The 16,540-nt window shown below is 39.4% G+C and overlaps 1 protein-coding gene across 2 annotated transcripts in view; it reads right to left on the bottom strand.

The window, feature by feature from the left end:
• PIK3C3 (phosphatidylinositol 3-kinase catalytic subunit type 3) overlaps nt 1–16,540 on the bottom strand; it is a 655,170-nt gene that overhangs the window by 625,088 nt on the left and 13,542 nt on the right. For both annotated transcript variants that reach the window (XM_053701053.1, XM_053701054.1), the window contains exon 3: nt 11,053–11,196. In XM_053701053.1, the coding sequence (XP_053557028.1) occupies nt 11,053–11,196 (144 nt within the window). The remainder of the gene's footprint in view (nt 1–11,052; nt 11,197–16,540) is intronic.

Below are 16,540 nucleotides of genomic sequence, written 5' to 3'. Positions count from 1 at the left end.
TATTATAACATTTTCTGTTTTTTATAAATGTTACTTATGCTATCCAAAGCACAAATTAATTGCATAATTTAACACATTGGCAAAATGTAATATTAGTTCATATTAGCTTAAAGGGATAGTAAAGTCCAAATTAAACTTTCATGATTCAGATAAGGCATGTCATTTTAAACAACTTTCTAATTTACTTTTATCATCAACTTTGCTTTGTTCTCTTGGTATTCTTAGTTGAAAGCTAAAACTAGGTAGGCTCATATGCTAATTGCTAAGCCCTTGAAGGCTGCCTCTAATCTGAATGCATTCAACAGTTTTTTCACAGCTAGAAGGCGTTAGTTCATGTGTTTCATATACAGGTGAAACTCGAAAAATAAGAATATCATGCAAAAGTTCATTTACGTCACTAATGCAACTTAAAAGGTGAAACTAATATATGAGATAGACTCATTACGTGCAAAGCAAGATAGTTCAAGCCGTGATTTATCATAATTGTAATGATTATGGCTTACAGCTCATGAAAACCCCAAATCCACAATCTCAGAAAATTAGAATATTACATGCAATCAATAAAACAAGGATTTTACATACCTGCAGAACAATATCGGACCTCTGAAAAGTATAAGCATGCATACTGTATGTACTCAGTACCTGGTTTGGGCCCCTTTTGCAGCAATTACTGCCTCAATGCGGCGTGGCATGGAAGCAATCAGCCTGTGGCACTGCTGAGGTGTTATGGAAGACCAGGATGCTTCAATAGCGGCCTTCAGCTCTTCTGCATTGTTCGGTCTCATGTCTCTCATCTTTCTCTTGGCAATGCCCCATAGATTCTCTATGGGGTTCAGGTCAGGCGAGTTTGCTGGACAATCAAGCACAGTAATCCCACAGTCATTAAACCAGGTTTTGGTGCTTTTGGCAGTGTGGGAAGGTGCCAAGTCCTGCTGGAAAATGAAGTCAGCATCCCCATAGAGCTCGTCTGCGGAAGGAAGCATGAAGTGCTCCAAAATCTCCTGGTAGACGGCTGCGTTGACCCTGGACTTAATGAAGCACAGTGGACACCAACAGCAGCAGATGACATGGCTCCCCAAATCAACACAGACTGTGGAAACTTCACACTGGACTTCAAGCATCTTGCAGTGTGTGCCTCTCCATTCTTCCTCCATACTCTGGGTCCTTGGTTTCCAAATGAGATGCACAATTTGCTCTCATCAACTCTGAAGAGTTGTTCAGATGTGGCTTGACAAGAGGAATACGACATTTGGAGCCCATGTCCAGGATCCGTCTGTGTGTGGTGGTTCTTGTGAAAGTCCCCAACACTTTTGAATGGCCTTTTCCTGACAATCCTCTCCAGGCTCCGGTCATCCCTGCTGCTTGTGCACCTTTTTCTTCCACACTTTTCCCTTCCACATAACTTTCTATTAATGTGCTTTGATACAGCACTTTGGGGACATCCAACTTCTTTTGCAATGACCTTTTGAGGCTTTCCCTCCTTATGGAGGGTGTCAATGATGGTTTTCTGCACAACTGTCAGGTCAGCAGTCTTTCCCATGATTGTGATTCCTACTGAACCAGACTGAGAGACCATTTAAAGGCTCAGGAACCCTTTACAGGTGTTATGGTTTAATTAGCTGATTAGAGTGGGACACTTTGAGCCTAGAATATTGCACCTTTTCCCAATATTCTAATTTTCTGAGATTGTGAATTTGGGGTTTTCATGAGCTGTAAGCCATAATCATTACAATTATGACAAATCACGACTTGAACTATCTTTCTTTGCACGTAATGAGTCTATCTCATATATTAGTTTCACCATTTAAGTTGCATTAGTGAAATAAATTAAATTTTGCATGATATTCAAATTTTTTTGAGTTTCACCTGTAGATAGCACTGTGCTCATGCACGTGAAGTTATTTAAGAGTCAGCACTAATTGCCTGAAATGCATAAACAAAAAGAGAGAAGCGCTCAACCTGGGAACAAACAACATAATAGCTTGTTCTATGGCTAGTTGCCACCGAAGAAGCAGCCTCTTTTTGCTCAACATGTGCCTTTCACAGAGAAGAACTTTCCTGAAGCATATCAGTCTGATCCTGACTTAACAGTACAGTCCAGCCCCGAAATACCAGGCAATCCCTCTCTGAACGAGAGAAACAGCAAAACCCCAGACATACATTTCGGCCTATTGGGGTCCTTGTCAGTGAGGTGCAGCCTTATCCCTCTAAGCACACTGAGCAACGGGTCCACGTCTGGATTCCCGCATCACACTTTTTTTTAAATTTATTTGTATTTATGCAAAGTGTGCGTGAAGCCAGACGTGGACCCGTTGCTCAGTGTGCCTAGAGGGATATGGCTGCACCTCACTGACGAAGCCCACAATAGGCCGAAACGTACGTCTGGGGTTTAGCCGTTTCTCTCATTCAGAGAGGGATTGCCTGGTATTTCGGGGCTGGACTGTACTGTAAAGTCAGGATCAGACTGATATGCTTCAGGAAAGTTCTTATCTGTAAAAGGCACATGTTGAGCATAAAGAGGCTGCTTCTTGGGTGGTAGCTAGCCATAGAACAAGCTATTATGCTATTGTTTGTTCCTAGGTTGAGCGCTTCTCTCTTTTTAGTTATGCAAATTATGACACCTAGGGAAGTCTCCTTAAAGGGACATGAAACCCAAAAATTTTCTTTCATGACTTAGGTAGAACATACAATTTTAAACAACTTTCCAATTTATTTCTATTATCAAATTCGCTTCATTCTCTTGATATCATTTGATGAAGGAGCAGCAATGCACTAGTGGTTTCTAACTGAACACATGGGTGAGCCAATGACAACCGGTATATATATATGCAGCCACCAATCAGCAGCTAGAACCTAGGTTTTTTGCTGCTCCTTAGCTTACTATGATAAACCTTTCAGCAAAGGATAACAAGAGAAGGAGCAAGTTAAATAATAGAAGAAAATTGGAAAGTTTTTTAAAATTGCATGCTATGTCTGAATCATGAAAGAAAAAAATTAGGTTTCATATCCCTTTAAGTGTGATGCGGAAATCCAGACGTGGACCCGTTGCTCAGTGTGCCTAGAGGGATATGGCTGCACCTCACTGACGAGGCCCATACTAGGTTGAAACGTACATCTGGGGTTTTGCCGTTTCTCTCATTCAGAGAGGGATTGCCTGGTATTTCGGGGCTGGACTGTACTGTGAAGTCAGGATCAGACTGATATGCTTCAGGAAAGTTCTTCTCTGTGAAAGGCACATGTTGAGCAAAAAGAGGCTGCTTCTTGGGTGGTAGCTAGCCATAGAACAAGCTATTGTGCTATTGTTCGTTCCCAGGTTGAGCGCTTCTCTCTTTTTATTTATGCAAATTATGACATTTTGGGAAGTCTCCATAAGTGTGATGCGGGAATCCAGACGTGGACCCGTTGCTCAGTGTGCCTAGAGGGATATGGCTGCACCTCACTGACGAGGCCAACAATAGGCTGACACGTACTTCTGGGGTTTTGGGTTTTGCCATTTCTCTCATTCAGAGAGGGATTGCCTGGTATTTCGGGGCTGGACTGGACTGTTAAGTCAGGATCAGACTGATATGCTTCAGGAAAGTTCTTCTCTGTGAAAGGCACATGTTGAGCAAAAAGAGGCTGCTTCTTGGGTGGTAGCTAGCCATAGAACAAGCTATTGTGCTATTGTTCGTTCCCAGGTTGAGCGCTTCTCTCTTTTTATTTATGCAAATTATGACATTTTGGGAAGTCTCCCTAAGTGTGATGCGGGAATCCAGACGTGGACCCGTTGCTCAGTGTGCCTAGAGGGATATGGCTGCACCTCACTGACAAGGCCAACAATAGGCTGACACGTACTTCTGGGGTTTTGGGTTTTGCCATTTCTCTCATTCAGAGAGGGATTGCCTGGTATTTCGGGGCTGGACTGGACTGTTAAGTCAGGATCAGACTGATATGCTTCAGGAAAGTTCTTCTCTGTGAAAGGCACATGTTGAGCAAAAAGAGGCTGCTTCTTGGGTGGTAACTAGCCATAGAACAAGCTATTATGCTTTTGTTCGTTCCTAGGTTGAGCGCTTCTCTCTTTTTATTTATGCCTGAAATGCAAGTCTGTCAAAACATCTGAAAAAAGGAGGCAGTTTGCAGAAGCTTAGATACAAGGTAATTACAGAGGTAAAATGTATATTTCTATAACAGTGTTGGTTATGCACAACTGGGGAATGGTAAATAAAGGGATTATTTTTCTTTTTAAAAAAATAACATTTTTTTGTGTTTACTATCTCTTTAACATTGGTTTCAAATATTATCCAGGTGGTCAGTAAAATCAGCTGTGTGGTGTGCCCATTTAAAAGATCCTGAGGAGAACATTATAACGTAGGGTTAATCTAGCTCTTAAAAAAGTGGATATACCTGTATACTGTCTCTATACAATAGTAAGCAATAAACGTGAAAGCAATACTTCATTATATGCAGTTCAATCTCTTTGACGTAAAAGAAAACCTGTGTCCTGGCAGTAAAAACGGCACCACATTATAAATAAAGCTCATCCGAGCTCTCCCTAGTTAGTATTTACTTCACGTGGAAGCACATTATTTAGATTATTTAATTGGAATTAAAGGGACAGTCTACAATAGCATTTTTACTGTTTTAAAAGAAAGATAATCCCTTTATTACCCATTCCCAAGGTTTGCATAACCAAAACAGTTACAATAACCCCTTAACGACCGACAACGTGCAGGGTACATCCTCAAAAAAACATACAGTTAATGACGGAGGATGTACCCTGTACGTCGACGGTCTGGAAAAGCGGTGGAAGCGATCCTGACCGCTTTCCGGTTATTGCAGTGATGCCTCGATATCGAGGCATCCTGCAATAACACCCCATTGGCCATCCGATGCAGAGAGAGCACCGGACATCGATGGCCGGTATCGTTGGTGGGTGGGAGCCAAAGTGGGAGGCGGGTGGGCGGCCATCGATGGGCCGTGTGATGTGGAGGAGGGCGGGATCGACGGGGGCACGCGCGTGTACGGGGGGGGGGGGTTGGGGGCGGACGCGTGCATGGGGAGGGAGCAGGTGGGAACCGCTACACTACGGCAAAAATCTAAATGTAAAAGTGGGACAAAGGGGAGAGGGAATAGTTTTTTAAAAATAATTAAGGGATCTGGGAGAGGGTGGGGGGTTGATCTTTGAGGGGACGCTACACTACGGAAAAAAAAAAAAAAGATTTTATTGTAAACTTAGTACTGTCAGACAGCTGCCAGTACCCAAGATGGCCCCCAATAAGGTAGAGGGGGATGGTTAGAGAGCTGTTTGGGGGGGGGGATCAGGGAGAGGGGGGATCCTACACAGCAGCATATGCAAATATACTGGGGGAAAAAGATAGCTTTTATTTTAGAACTGGCAGACTTTCTGCCAGTACTTAAGATGGCGGGGACAATTGTGGGGTGGGGAGGGAAGAGAGCTGTTTGGGAGGGATCAGGCGGTCTGATATGTCAGGTGGGAGGCTGATCTCTACACTAAAGCTAAAATTAACCCTGCAACCTCCCTACAAGCTACCTAATTAACCCCTTCACTGCTAGCAATAAAACACGTTTGATGCACAGCAGCATTTAGCGGCCTTCTAATTAACAAAAAGCAACGCCAAAGCCATATATGTCTGCTATTTCTGAACAAAGAGGATCCCAGAAAAGCATTTACAACCATTTGTGCCATAATTGCACAAGCTGTTTGCAAATAATTTCAGTGAGAAACCTAAAATTGTGAAAAATTTAACTTTTTTTTATACTTGATCACATTTGGAGGTGAAATGGTGGCATGAAATATACCAAGATGGGCCTAGATCAATACTTGGGGTTGTCTACTACACTAAAGCTAAAATTAACCCTACAAGCTCCCTACATGCTCCCTAATTAACCCCTTCACTGCTGGGCATAATACATGTCAAGAGATATTCAGGGATTCCTGAAAGATATCAGTGTCGCAATGTAACTAGTGCTAATTTTGAAAAAAAGTGGTTTGGAAATAGCAAAGTGCTACTTGTATTTATTGCCCTATAACTTTTAAAAAAAGCAAAGAACATGTAAACATTGGGTATTTCTAAACTCAGGACAAAATTTAGAAACTATTTAGCATGGGTGTTTTTTGGTGGTTGTAGATGTGTAACAGATTTTAGGGAGTAAAAGTTAGTAAAAGTGTGTTTTTTTCAATTTTTTCCTCATATTTTATAAAAAAAAATTATAGTAAATTATAAGATATGATGAAAATAACGGTGTCTTTAGAAAGTCCATTTAATGGCGAGAAAACGTTATATAATATGTGTGGGTACAGTAAATGAATAAGAGGAAAATTACAGCTTAACACAAACACCGCAAAAATGTAAAAATAGCCTTGGACCCAAACGGACAGAAGATGGAAAAGTGCTGTGGTCATTAAGGGGTTAATACACTCTTTACCTCTGTGATTACCTTGTATCTAAGCATCTTCTGACATCCCCCTGATCACATGAGTTTTTATTTATTATCTATTGACTTGTATTTAGTACTGTGTTGTGCTAAATCTTAACCTTTTAACGCCATGGCGGCATTCTATTCCGTCCTAATCACGCCATGCTTTAATGCTGTTAGGACAGAATAGAATGTCCGAGCCGCTTGGCTGTCCTGAAGCCAACGGCACTTCCTGCATGGGATCGCGGTCTGGAGGGCGTGCCTAAATTCATAGGGACGCCCTCCTGACCTGATCCCATCATTGAAATCTCGCGATCACGTGCACAATTGCAGGATTTCAATTTCTCTACATCGAAACGTTGTTCTGATGTAGACAAGTTAACCCTGTCATTAAAGTAGGGCTGCAACTAACGATTATTTTCATAATAGATTAATCGGTCGATTATTTTTCCGATTAATCGACTAATCGGATAAAAAATAAATTAATTTTTTGCTATATTTAAAATAAAATCCACATACTGAGCGTTATAAATATAAACTTCCGACTAAAACTTTACATTAAAACAACTGTTGGTCCAATTTTTGAAACAGAACACATTTTTATAATTAAGCAAAACAAAACCACAAACTGTTTGAAAAGAGGTAGAATTAGTCATAGGTAGACTACCACTGTTTATAACATTCTGTTATTCACTCTTTCAGAAACTTTGCATTGAAATGCAAAAATATCACCATGACCACATGTTCCTGGCTGAGGCTGGCTCTCTTATTTGCAAGCTATTTTGCCTGCAGCAGAGAAGAGGCGCTCAGATGGTGTTGAGGTGCCTGAGATGCATAAGTAGGATTTTGCCAATGCCACCAAGCTGTGCTATTTATCTTTGTTTGTTCTCCACCAATGCAAGGGGCCTCTTAACAAATGGGTAGATTACGAGTCTTGCATTATGAGGGGTGCGGTGCTAATTTGCAGTTTATTCTAACCGCACACTTCCCTGCAGTGCTGGTATTACGGGTTTTTACAAACCCGGCATTAACAGGCAAGAAGTGAGCATAGAGCAAAATTGCGCTCCACACTGCACTCCAATACCAGTGCTGCTTAAGTGAGCGGCGAGCTGGTTGTAAGTGCTCGTGCACGATTTCCCCATAGACATCAATGGGGAGAGCCGGCTGAGAAAAAGTCTAACACCTGCAAAAAAAGCAGCGTAAAACTCAGTAACACAGCCCCATTAATTCCTATGGGGAAACAAAATTTATGTTTACACCTAACACCCTAACATGAACCCCGAGTCTAAACATCCCCAATCTTACACTTATTAACCCCTAATCTGCCGCCCGCAACATTGCTGACACCTACATTATACTTATTAACCCCTAATCTGCCGTCCCCAACGTCGCCACCTCTATATCCCCTAAACCTAACACCCCCTAACTTAAATAATTAAAATAAATCTAAATAAAATTACTATCATTACCTAAATTATTCCTATTAGAAACTAAATACTTACCTATAAAATAAACCCTAAGCTAGCTACAATATAACTAATAGTTACATTGTATCTAACTTAGGGTTTATTTTTATTTTACAGGCAAGTTTGTATTTATTTAGGTAGAATAGTTACTAAATAGTTATTAACTATTTACTAACTACCTAGCTAAAATAAATACAAATTTACCTGTAAAATAAAACCTAACCTAAGTTACACTAAGACCTAACACTACAATTAAATAACACATAAATTAAATAGAATTAAATATATTAAATACAGTTAGCTAAATTACAAAAAAAAAACACTAAATTACAGAAAATAAAAAACAAATGACAAGATATTTAAACTAATTACACCTAATCTAAGAGCCCTATTAAAATAAAAAAGCCCCCCCAAAATAAAAAAAAACCCTAGTCTAAACTAAACTATCAATAGCCCTTAAAAGGGCCTTTTGCGGGGCATTGCCCCAAAGAAATCAGCTCTTTTACCTGTAAAAAAAAATATACAAACACCCCCCCAACAGTAAAACCCACCACCCATACAACCAACCCATCAAATAAAACCCTAACTAAAAAAGCCTAAGCTCCCCATTGCCCTGAAAAGGGCATTTGGATGAGCATTGCCCTTAAAAGGGCATTTAGCTCTATTACTGCCCAAAGCCCTAACCTAAAAATAAAACCCACCCAATACACCCTTAAAAAATCAGTCAATAGGATTGAGCTCACATTCTATTGGCTGTTCCAATCAGCCAATAGAATGCAAGCTCAATCCTATTGGCTGATTGGATCAGCCAAAAGGATTTTTTCAACCTTAAATCCGATTGGTTGATAGAATTCTATCAGCCAATCGGAATCTAAGGGACGCCATCTTGGATGACGTCACTTAAAAGGTACCTTCATTCAGCAAGAAGACGTCGGAAGAGGATGCTCCGCGCCGGATGTCTTGAAGATGGAGTCGCTCCACGTTGGAAGGATGAAGATAGAAGATGCCGTCTGGGTGAAGACTTCTGCCCATCTGGAGGACCACTTCTCCCGGCTTCGTTGAAGACATCTTGCCGCTTGGATGAAGACTTCTCCCGGTAAGTGAATCTTCGGGAGTTAGTGTTAGGATTTTTTAAGGGTGTATTGGGTGGGTTTTATTTTTAGGTTAGGGCTTTGGGCAGCAATAGAGCTAAATGCCCTTTTCAGGGCAATGGGGAGCTTAGGTTTTTTTAGTTAGGATTTTATTTAGGGGGTTGGTTGTGTGGGTGGTGAGTTTTACTGTTGGGGGGTGTTTTTTTTTTTACAGGTAAAAGAGCCGATTTCTTTGGGGCAATGCCCCGCAAAAGGTTCTTTTAAGGGCTATTGATAGTTTAGTTTAGGCTAGGGTTTTTTTTATTTGATAGGGCTCTTAGATTAGGTGTAATTAGTTTAAATATCTTGTCATTTGTTTTTTATTTTTTGTAATTTAGCTAATTGTATGTAATTTATTTAATTGTAGTGTAGTGTTAGGTGTTAGTGTAACTTAGGTTAGGTTTTATTTTACGGGTAAATTTGTATTTATTTTAACTAGATAGTTAGTAAATAGTTAATAACTATTTACTAACTATTCTACCTAGTTAAAATAAATACAAACTTGCCTGTAAAATAAAAATAAACCCTAAGCTAGATACAATGTAACTATTAGTTATATTGTAGCTATCTTAGGGTTTATTTTATAGGTAAGTATTTAGTTTTAAATTTAGGTAATGATAGGAATTTTATTTAGATTTATTTTAATTATATTTAAGTTAGGGGGTGTTAGGGTTAGACTTAGGTTTAAAGGGTAAATACATTTAGAATAGTGGCGACGTTGGGGACGGCAGATTAGGGGTTGATGAAAGTCATACATATGTTGTCTAATATAAAATGCTTGCTGGATATAGGGAGACCAGGTGACACAGCAGTGCCTGTAGAACAAGTAACAAACATCCTGTCCGCTAAAGAGAACAAAAAAAGATTAGTATCTGGTAGAAAGGGATAGGGGGCTTTATACAATCAGAAAAGATAGCATTTTAGACTTTAGGTTTCCTTATGTCCCCATTAAAGGGTCACAACTCTTCCTTGATGAGTGCTACTAACGTAAACTAAGATAAACAATTCAACCCTTTCACTGCCGAGCCATACAACCTTATTGTTAGCACTACGTGAGCTCATTGCATTCACACAGAGGTTTTTCTGCAATTAAGACCTCATTGTCTTCAACTTAAAATGCATGAAACCCAAAATGTTCATGATTCAGAGAGCGCATTTCCAATTTACTTCTAGTTTCACATTTTCTTCACTCTCTTGCTATCTTTTGTTGAATAAAGCTTGTGTCTGGAGCACTATATGGCGGCAGTTTTGCAAGAATGTTACCCATCTGCATGAGCACTAGAGGGCAGCACTATTTCCTGTCATTTAGTGCTCCAGATACCTACATAGGTGTCTCGTTAACAAAAATTACCATGGGAACGAAGCAAATTTGATAATAGAAGTAAATTGGAAACTTTTTTTTTTTAAATTGTATGTTCTGCCTGATTCACAAAAGAAAATGTGTTTCAGATCCCTTTACGTTTGCAGTAATATCATAATATGAGAAAACCCCACCATATGGAATGCAATACATCTATATATTGTTCTAAGTCTATACCCTGCATGTATTTACTGTTTAAATATGAAACCCACATTTATTCTTTCATGTTTCAGATAGAGCAGGCAGTGTTAAGCAACTTTTCTAGTTATCAAATTTTCTTCGTTCTCTTGGTATCTTTTTTTTTTTTTTTTTTTAAAAAGCAGGAATGTAAGCTTAGGAGCCGGCCCATTTTTGGTTCAGCAATTGAGTAGTGCTTGCTGATTAGTGGCTAAATGTAGCCACTAATCAGCAAGGGCTACCCAGGGTTCTGAACCAAAAATGGGCCGGATCCTAAGCTTACATTCCTGCCTTTTCAAATAAAGATACCAAGTGAACGAAGAAAAAATATTTATCATTCAACTCAGCAAGATATGAGTCCAAAGCAAAATTTTAAGAGCTGCGGCTACCGGCCTCTAATGATATGTTAAGCTCTACTTCATACAACATTATACGTAACAATTACATGTGTATCATTTGCTGTCTTTTCCTACTGTACCTTTTAAACTTGCAAATAACTCACCCATACTTCCCAAACAGGGACACAGTTGTTCCCCCCACTGGTACAGCTTTCCCAGGTCCATATACATCCCATATAGTCAGCGCTACTTGCGCATTTCTTGGTAAATCTGCGTACTTAACAGGTAGCTTCAGCCATTCATTCCAGCTGCAAAAAAATAGGAAAAATATTAAAAGGGATATTGACTCCAAATTTCCTTCCCCATAATATAGAGAATTATACATATTCAAAAAAAGACTTGCATGACATTATTCATTTTATTTAGAAAGAGACTCAACCAGGAACAAAGAATGGCTAAGTAGCTTGTTGTTGGGTGGGACAACCCTCCGGGAACAGCCTCTTTTAGCCCAATTGTGCCTTTAACAAAGAAGACCTTTCCTGACGTATATCAATCAGATTCCACCTAATAAGGATGTCCGAGCCCCAAAATAAAAGGCAATTCTTCCGCCAAACGATGAACATGGCAACCTCAGACGATCATTTTGGCCTTCTGTGGGCCTCGTCAGTGAGGTGCAGCCATATCCCTCTATACACATCGGCAGGAAATCCATGTCTGATTTACTCCATCACCGTTATTAATTTTACTTGCTTTTAATCTTATAAAAAGAAAAATAGGTATACAGACCTTTAATAAGGTAGTGTTTAAAATAGTGATCACTATGATATATACAAATAAATAAAAATTATGATAAAAACAACCAATTCAATAAAATATTAAAGGGATATAGAGAGAGTCCAACAGTGCACAATTAATCTCTGAAATTAGCAAAGTAAACCTCTTAACTTAAGGCCACTCTCCTGAATAGGCTTAGCAACTTCTCAGCTCTAAAAGACAAAAACAATAGCGGGCGCCAACTGGTGGTTTTACTCTAAGACTAGAGTGTGTTGTATGGAATACAAAACCCCAGCTTTCCTATATGCAGCAAAGTGATTGGTTAATTATGTGCAGGAGCTCATGTATATTTCTCCCCTAATTGGTCACAGTAAAGGAAGTAGGATAAACAATATTCAAGGTGTGTTCAGTGACTGTGCTAAATAATACGCAAAAAACAAAAATGACAGATTTAGACCTCTTAAAGGCCAGCGACATACCCTGTACGTCACTGGTCTTTCTATGGGGTATGGTTTTCAATAGTGCAGTATCACCGATAATTTAGAAAGCCTGCAGGAGGATGGAGGGTCTAACAGCGCGGTCTTGACACTTGCGGTATGACCCGTGCTATTACACCCAGACAAACCCTTAATGACCAGTGATGTACAGGGTACGTTGCAGTCATTAAGGGGTTAGAAACTTTTCACTGCTTTGCAACAGACCTGCGTACAAACTGTTTAAAAAGCAATTCATGCATATTTATCTGTAAAAAGCATTACTGGGCTACAACGAGGCTGCATCCAGGTAGTAAATCGCCATAGAACAGGCTAACAATGTATTGAGCTGGTTGTTCGTTCCTTTGAGTGCGCTTCTCAATGTGGGTATTAAGTCTCCCTAAGGGAAAAATGGGCAACAAGAAGTGGACTCCTTGTTCAGTTTGCTTAGAGGAATATGGCTACACCTCAGTGACAAGGCCCAATGAAGGCTGAAACAATCGTCTGGGGTTGCTGTGTTCCTTGATTACTAAGGAACACAGCTAAAAGAAGCTGCACCTAGGTGGTGAATCACCATAGAACAGGCTAACAATGGTATGGAGCTGGTTGTTAGTTCCTGTGAGTATGTGTATATATATATATATATATATATATATATATATATATATATATATATCACTCACTGGATTTGCCAAAAAAAAATATTTATTTTGTTATATCATAGTGACGTTTCAGAATCCACAAAACCCTTCCTCAGACCAAACAGTTTTGTTTTACTATTGAAATGTAATCCTGATTAAGAACCCTGGTCGTTGACAACCTGGCAGTGAGAGTGCAGATACTCGTGGGATTTATGTATATATATGTATATATAATACAGATATTCATGTATTTTAAAAAAACTTATAAGATATATGGTTGCATCTAGTAATAATATATATGTGTATGTGTTTAACTTATTACTTCCTAAGCGCTTTGTTTATCTTTTTCTCTCGATGTGTTTAAAAAAACGTTACATTATATAGTGACATGGTAAATTCATTAAACGTAAATACAAACAAGTTAAAAAAAATATTCTACTTTTTGATTATCTGTTAACATTTATTAGGTGTATAAATACATAAATAAACAGCATGTGTGTAAACAAGGAAACATTATATGCCATTAAAGTTACTTTGAGGAGAAAACAGTGTACACATTCTGGGATTTTGCAGACAGACTGCGTGAGAAACAGAACGGGGGGGAAAACTAATAATTACAAGACTTTTCTGTTTCTGTTCTAAACATTTTTAAAACAAATTGACATCCTTTTTACAGTAATTGTTTTACAATAGACAAACACCACTCTCCATTATATTTAGAGGAGCCAATCAGAACTTTAGTCTGTAGACTAAAAGTTTAGCCATTGTCATAATGTTGGTATGAAGTACAAGATATGTAGAAGGGTTAGCCTTGATAAGTCAGCAGGGTGCATTTCATGTTCTGAATGAGATAATACTCAATTTTGATGCATTAAAGGGACATGAATCCCAAAATGTGTCTTTCATGATTCAGAGAGATCATAAATGTTAAACAACTTTCCAACTTACTTCTGTTATCTAATTTGCTTCATTCTCTTGTTATTCTTTTATGAAGGAGCAGCAAAGCACTACTGGGAGTTAACTGAAAGTCAATGAAAAGATGCATATTTGTGCAGCCACCAATCAGCAGCTACTGAGCCTACCTATGTATAATTTTCAGCAAAGGAAACAAACAAAACTAAAATCAAATAATATAAAAAATTAGAAAGCTATCTAAAATGACATGCTCAATCTAATTTTTTTCTTTCAAGATTTAGACAGAACATACAATTTTAAACAACTTTCTAATTTACTTCTATTATCTAATTAGCTTTACTCTCTTGATATCCTTTGCTGAAAAGCATATCTAGATCACTTTGTCTAATCCATTCGTAATTATAGAAATGACCAGCTCCAGTCAATTTTTCTTTGAGCTAACGGTTTGAATTGTTCTCCAATCAGCGCTCTCCCCATATGGCACTTTTGTTGTAGCTAGAGTGCTGATTGGAGAACAATTGAAGCCTTTAGCTGACAGAATTGTTTGTTTGTTTGTTTTTTTTTTGTTTGTTTTTTAAGTTTCAAATTTTTTTTTTTTATAGATAAATAATATTCTCAATTACAAAGATAACGTAGTGAGTGTTTTTGGAGCACACAGGCTCCTACAGGATATATAAACAGAAAATTGAAACAATTTCAACATTTCAGGTTGGAATGTATTCATAAAATGGAGAGTGAGCATGATTTAGCTCTTATCATAAGAGGTAGGTTAGTTGGGATGGGGAAGGGGTTGGAGAGAAGAGGAAGGGTGATAGTAGCGTTAGAGGTAGAAGGGAAGTTCTTATTCAGAAGATAGACATCAGAGGTCATCTAATGCGTATTTACTCTAGTATTCGCGGACCAAGTAGTGGTGTAGCAGGATTGCCAATCTGCCCACACTAGTTCAAACAGGTCCGAATTATTTAGGGAGTAAAAGATAGGTTTCTCCATATTATAGATATATGCCATATAGCTTAGGATGCATGACCATTTTGGGGGCGTCTTGGTTTTCCATGCCTTGGCTATAGTCGCTTTAGTAGCTGTTAACAAATAAATTGCCAGGCATGCTTGGTGTTTAGGTAGTTTAAGAATGCCTATGTGTAAAAGGGCATTGGAAGGAGTTGTGGGAAGTGCTATACCTAGTCCCGCTAGCGTACGGAAACAAGTATTCCATAAGGGTCTCAACTTGGGACATTCCCACCATATGTGTAAAGAATCTCCTTTTTTACCACAGTTACGCCAACATAAAGGAGATGCAGAGTCAAACATTTTGTTTAGTCTGGCAGGAGTGAGGTACCAATGTGTTAAGTGTTTTTTTGGTGAGGGAGATTACATGTTGCCATGCCTGTGGGGGTATGGTCACGTTCAGAAACGATTCCCATTTGAGTAAGTGAGGGAGCTTGTTTTCAGAGTCTAAGTTTCCTATTAAGGTGTAGTGTATTGATAGAGGCCTATGTAATTTGCTGCCTTGCTGCCAAGTCATTTCCCAGAGTGTTCGTGGTCGGTGTAATTCAGGTTGGAAGCCCCAGCTAAGAAGAAAGCTCTTTAGTCTTGTATATTCGAATGTCATGTGTCTGGGTAAGTCGAAGCCAGCCTTTATTTCTGAGAGTGTCATGAAGCGCGGAGTTGGTGAAGTGACCCAAAAGTCAGCTACTGTCTGTATTCCTACTCGTGTCCAGCCTTGAGGGTGAGAGTCAGGTAGACCTCGGAGGAGACCCGTCATGGAAGTGATGGGTGAGGGATGCGGGGCGATATGTGGATAATGTCTCAGCTTATCCCACATGACGAGGCATTCTCGTATTATGGTGTTACTAATGTCTGTGGTCCGTTGTATGTGGGTAGGGATCCAAATCAAGTCAGGTAGAAATATGTGGTTTGGGAGTGAGGCTTGTTCTATAGTTTTCCATTTACTAGGAGAGTCCTTCGCACCCCATTGCGAAATGTGAGTGAGCATGGCTCCTTCATAATACCTTGTTATCGAAGGGGAGGCTATGCCTCCTCTACTAAGGGGACTTTGGAGAATTTTATGCGCCACTCTAGGGGGTTTATGCTGCCATATATATTTTGTGAATTCGCTCTGAAATTGATGGAGAGACCCCGGAATACGGAATGGAAGGCATCTAAATAGATAAGTAATTTTGGGTAGGAATGACATCTTGAGGGCCGTTAGTCTGCCTATCCATGATATGTGAGTGTAATCCCACTTGTCTTTCAGAGTACGAAGTTCGGCTAAAAGGGGCAAATAATTGTCTTTGATCATCTGAGGGATATTGTTCGATATCTTGACCCCTAAGTGTGAGATGAAGTTATTGGCGCAATGTATTCTATATTGGGTCATTAGGGTGTCTACTGTGTCTTGGGGGAAGCCCCAGGTGAAAATTTCTGTTTTATCTAAATTTAATTTGTAAAGGGACATGTAACCAAAGGAGTCTAAGATTTCCTTCAGCCTCGGGAATGAAGTTAGAGGATCTGAAGAGAATATTGTTATGTCGTCGGCAAAGAGCGCTATTTTATGGACAGTGCCATGCAGACGTACACCATCTATTTTATCTTGTCTGATTTGTTCCGCTAATGGTTCGATTGCAAGGGCGAAAAGAAGAGGTGAAAGTGGACACCCTTGTCTGGTGCCATTGGAGATTGAAAAGGGGGGCGAGACAAAGTTTAGTCCTCTGACTACTGCCGAGGGGGTAGAGTAAAGAGCCTGTATCGCCTTGATAATTTGATCTGGGAAACCAAAGGTTTTAAGGACTTCCCATAGGTAAGACCATCAAACGCGATCAAAAGCCTTCTCTGCATCTAGTGAGATTACA

This window comes from Bombina bombina, chromosome 2 (genome assembly GCF_027579735.1).
Source record: "Bombina bombina isolate aBomBom1 chromosome 2, aBomBom1.pri, whole genome shotgun sequence".
Taxonomy (NCBI): domain Eukaryota; kingdom Metazoa; phylum Chordata; class Amphibia; order Anura; family Bombinatoridae; genus Bombina; species Bombina bombina.
The sequence above is the reverse complement of the archived record's forward strand: the minus strand, read 5'-3'. Positions and strand labels throughout refer to the sequence as shown.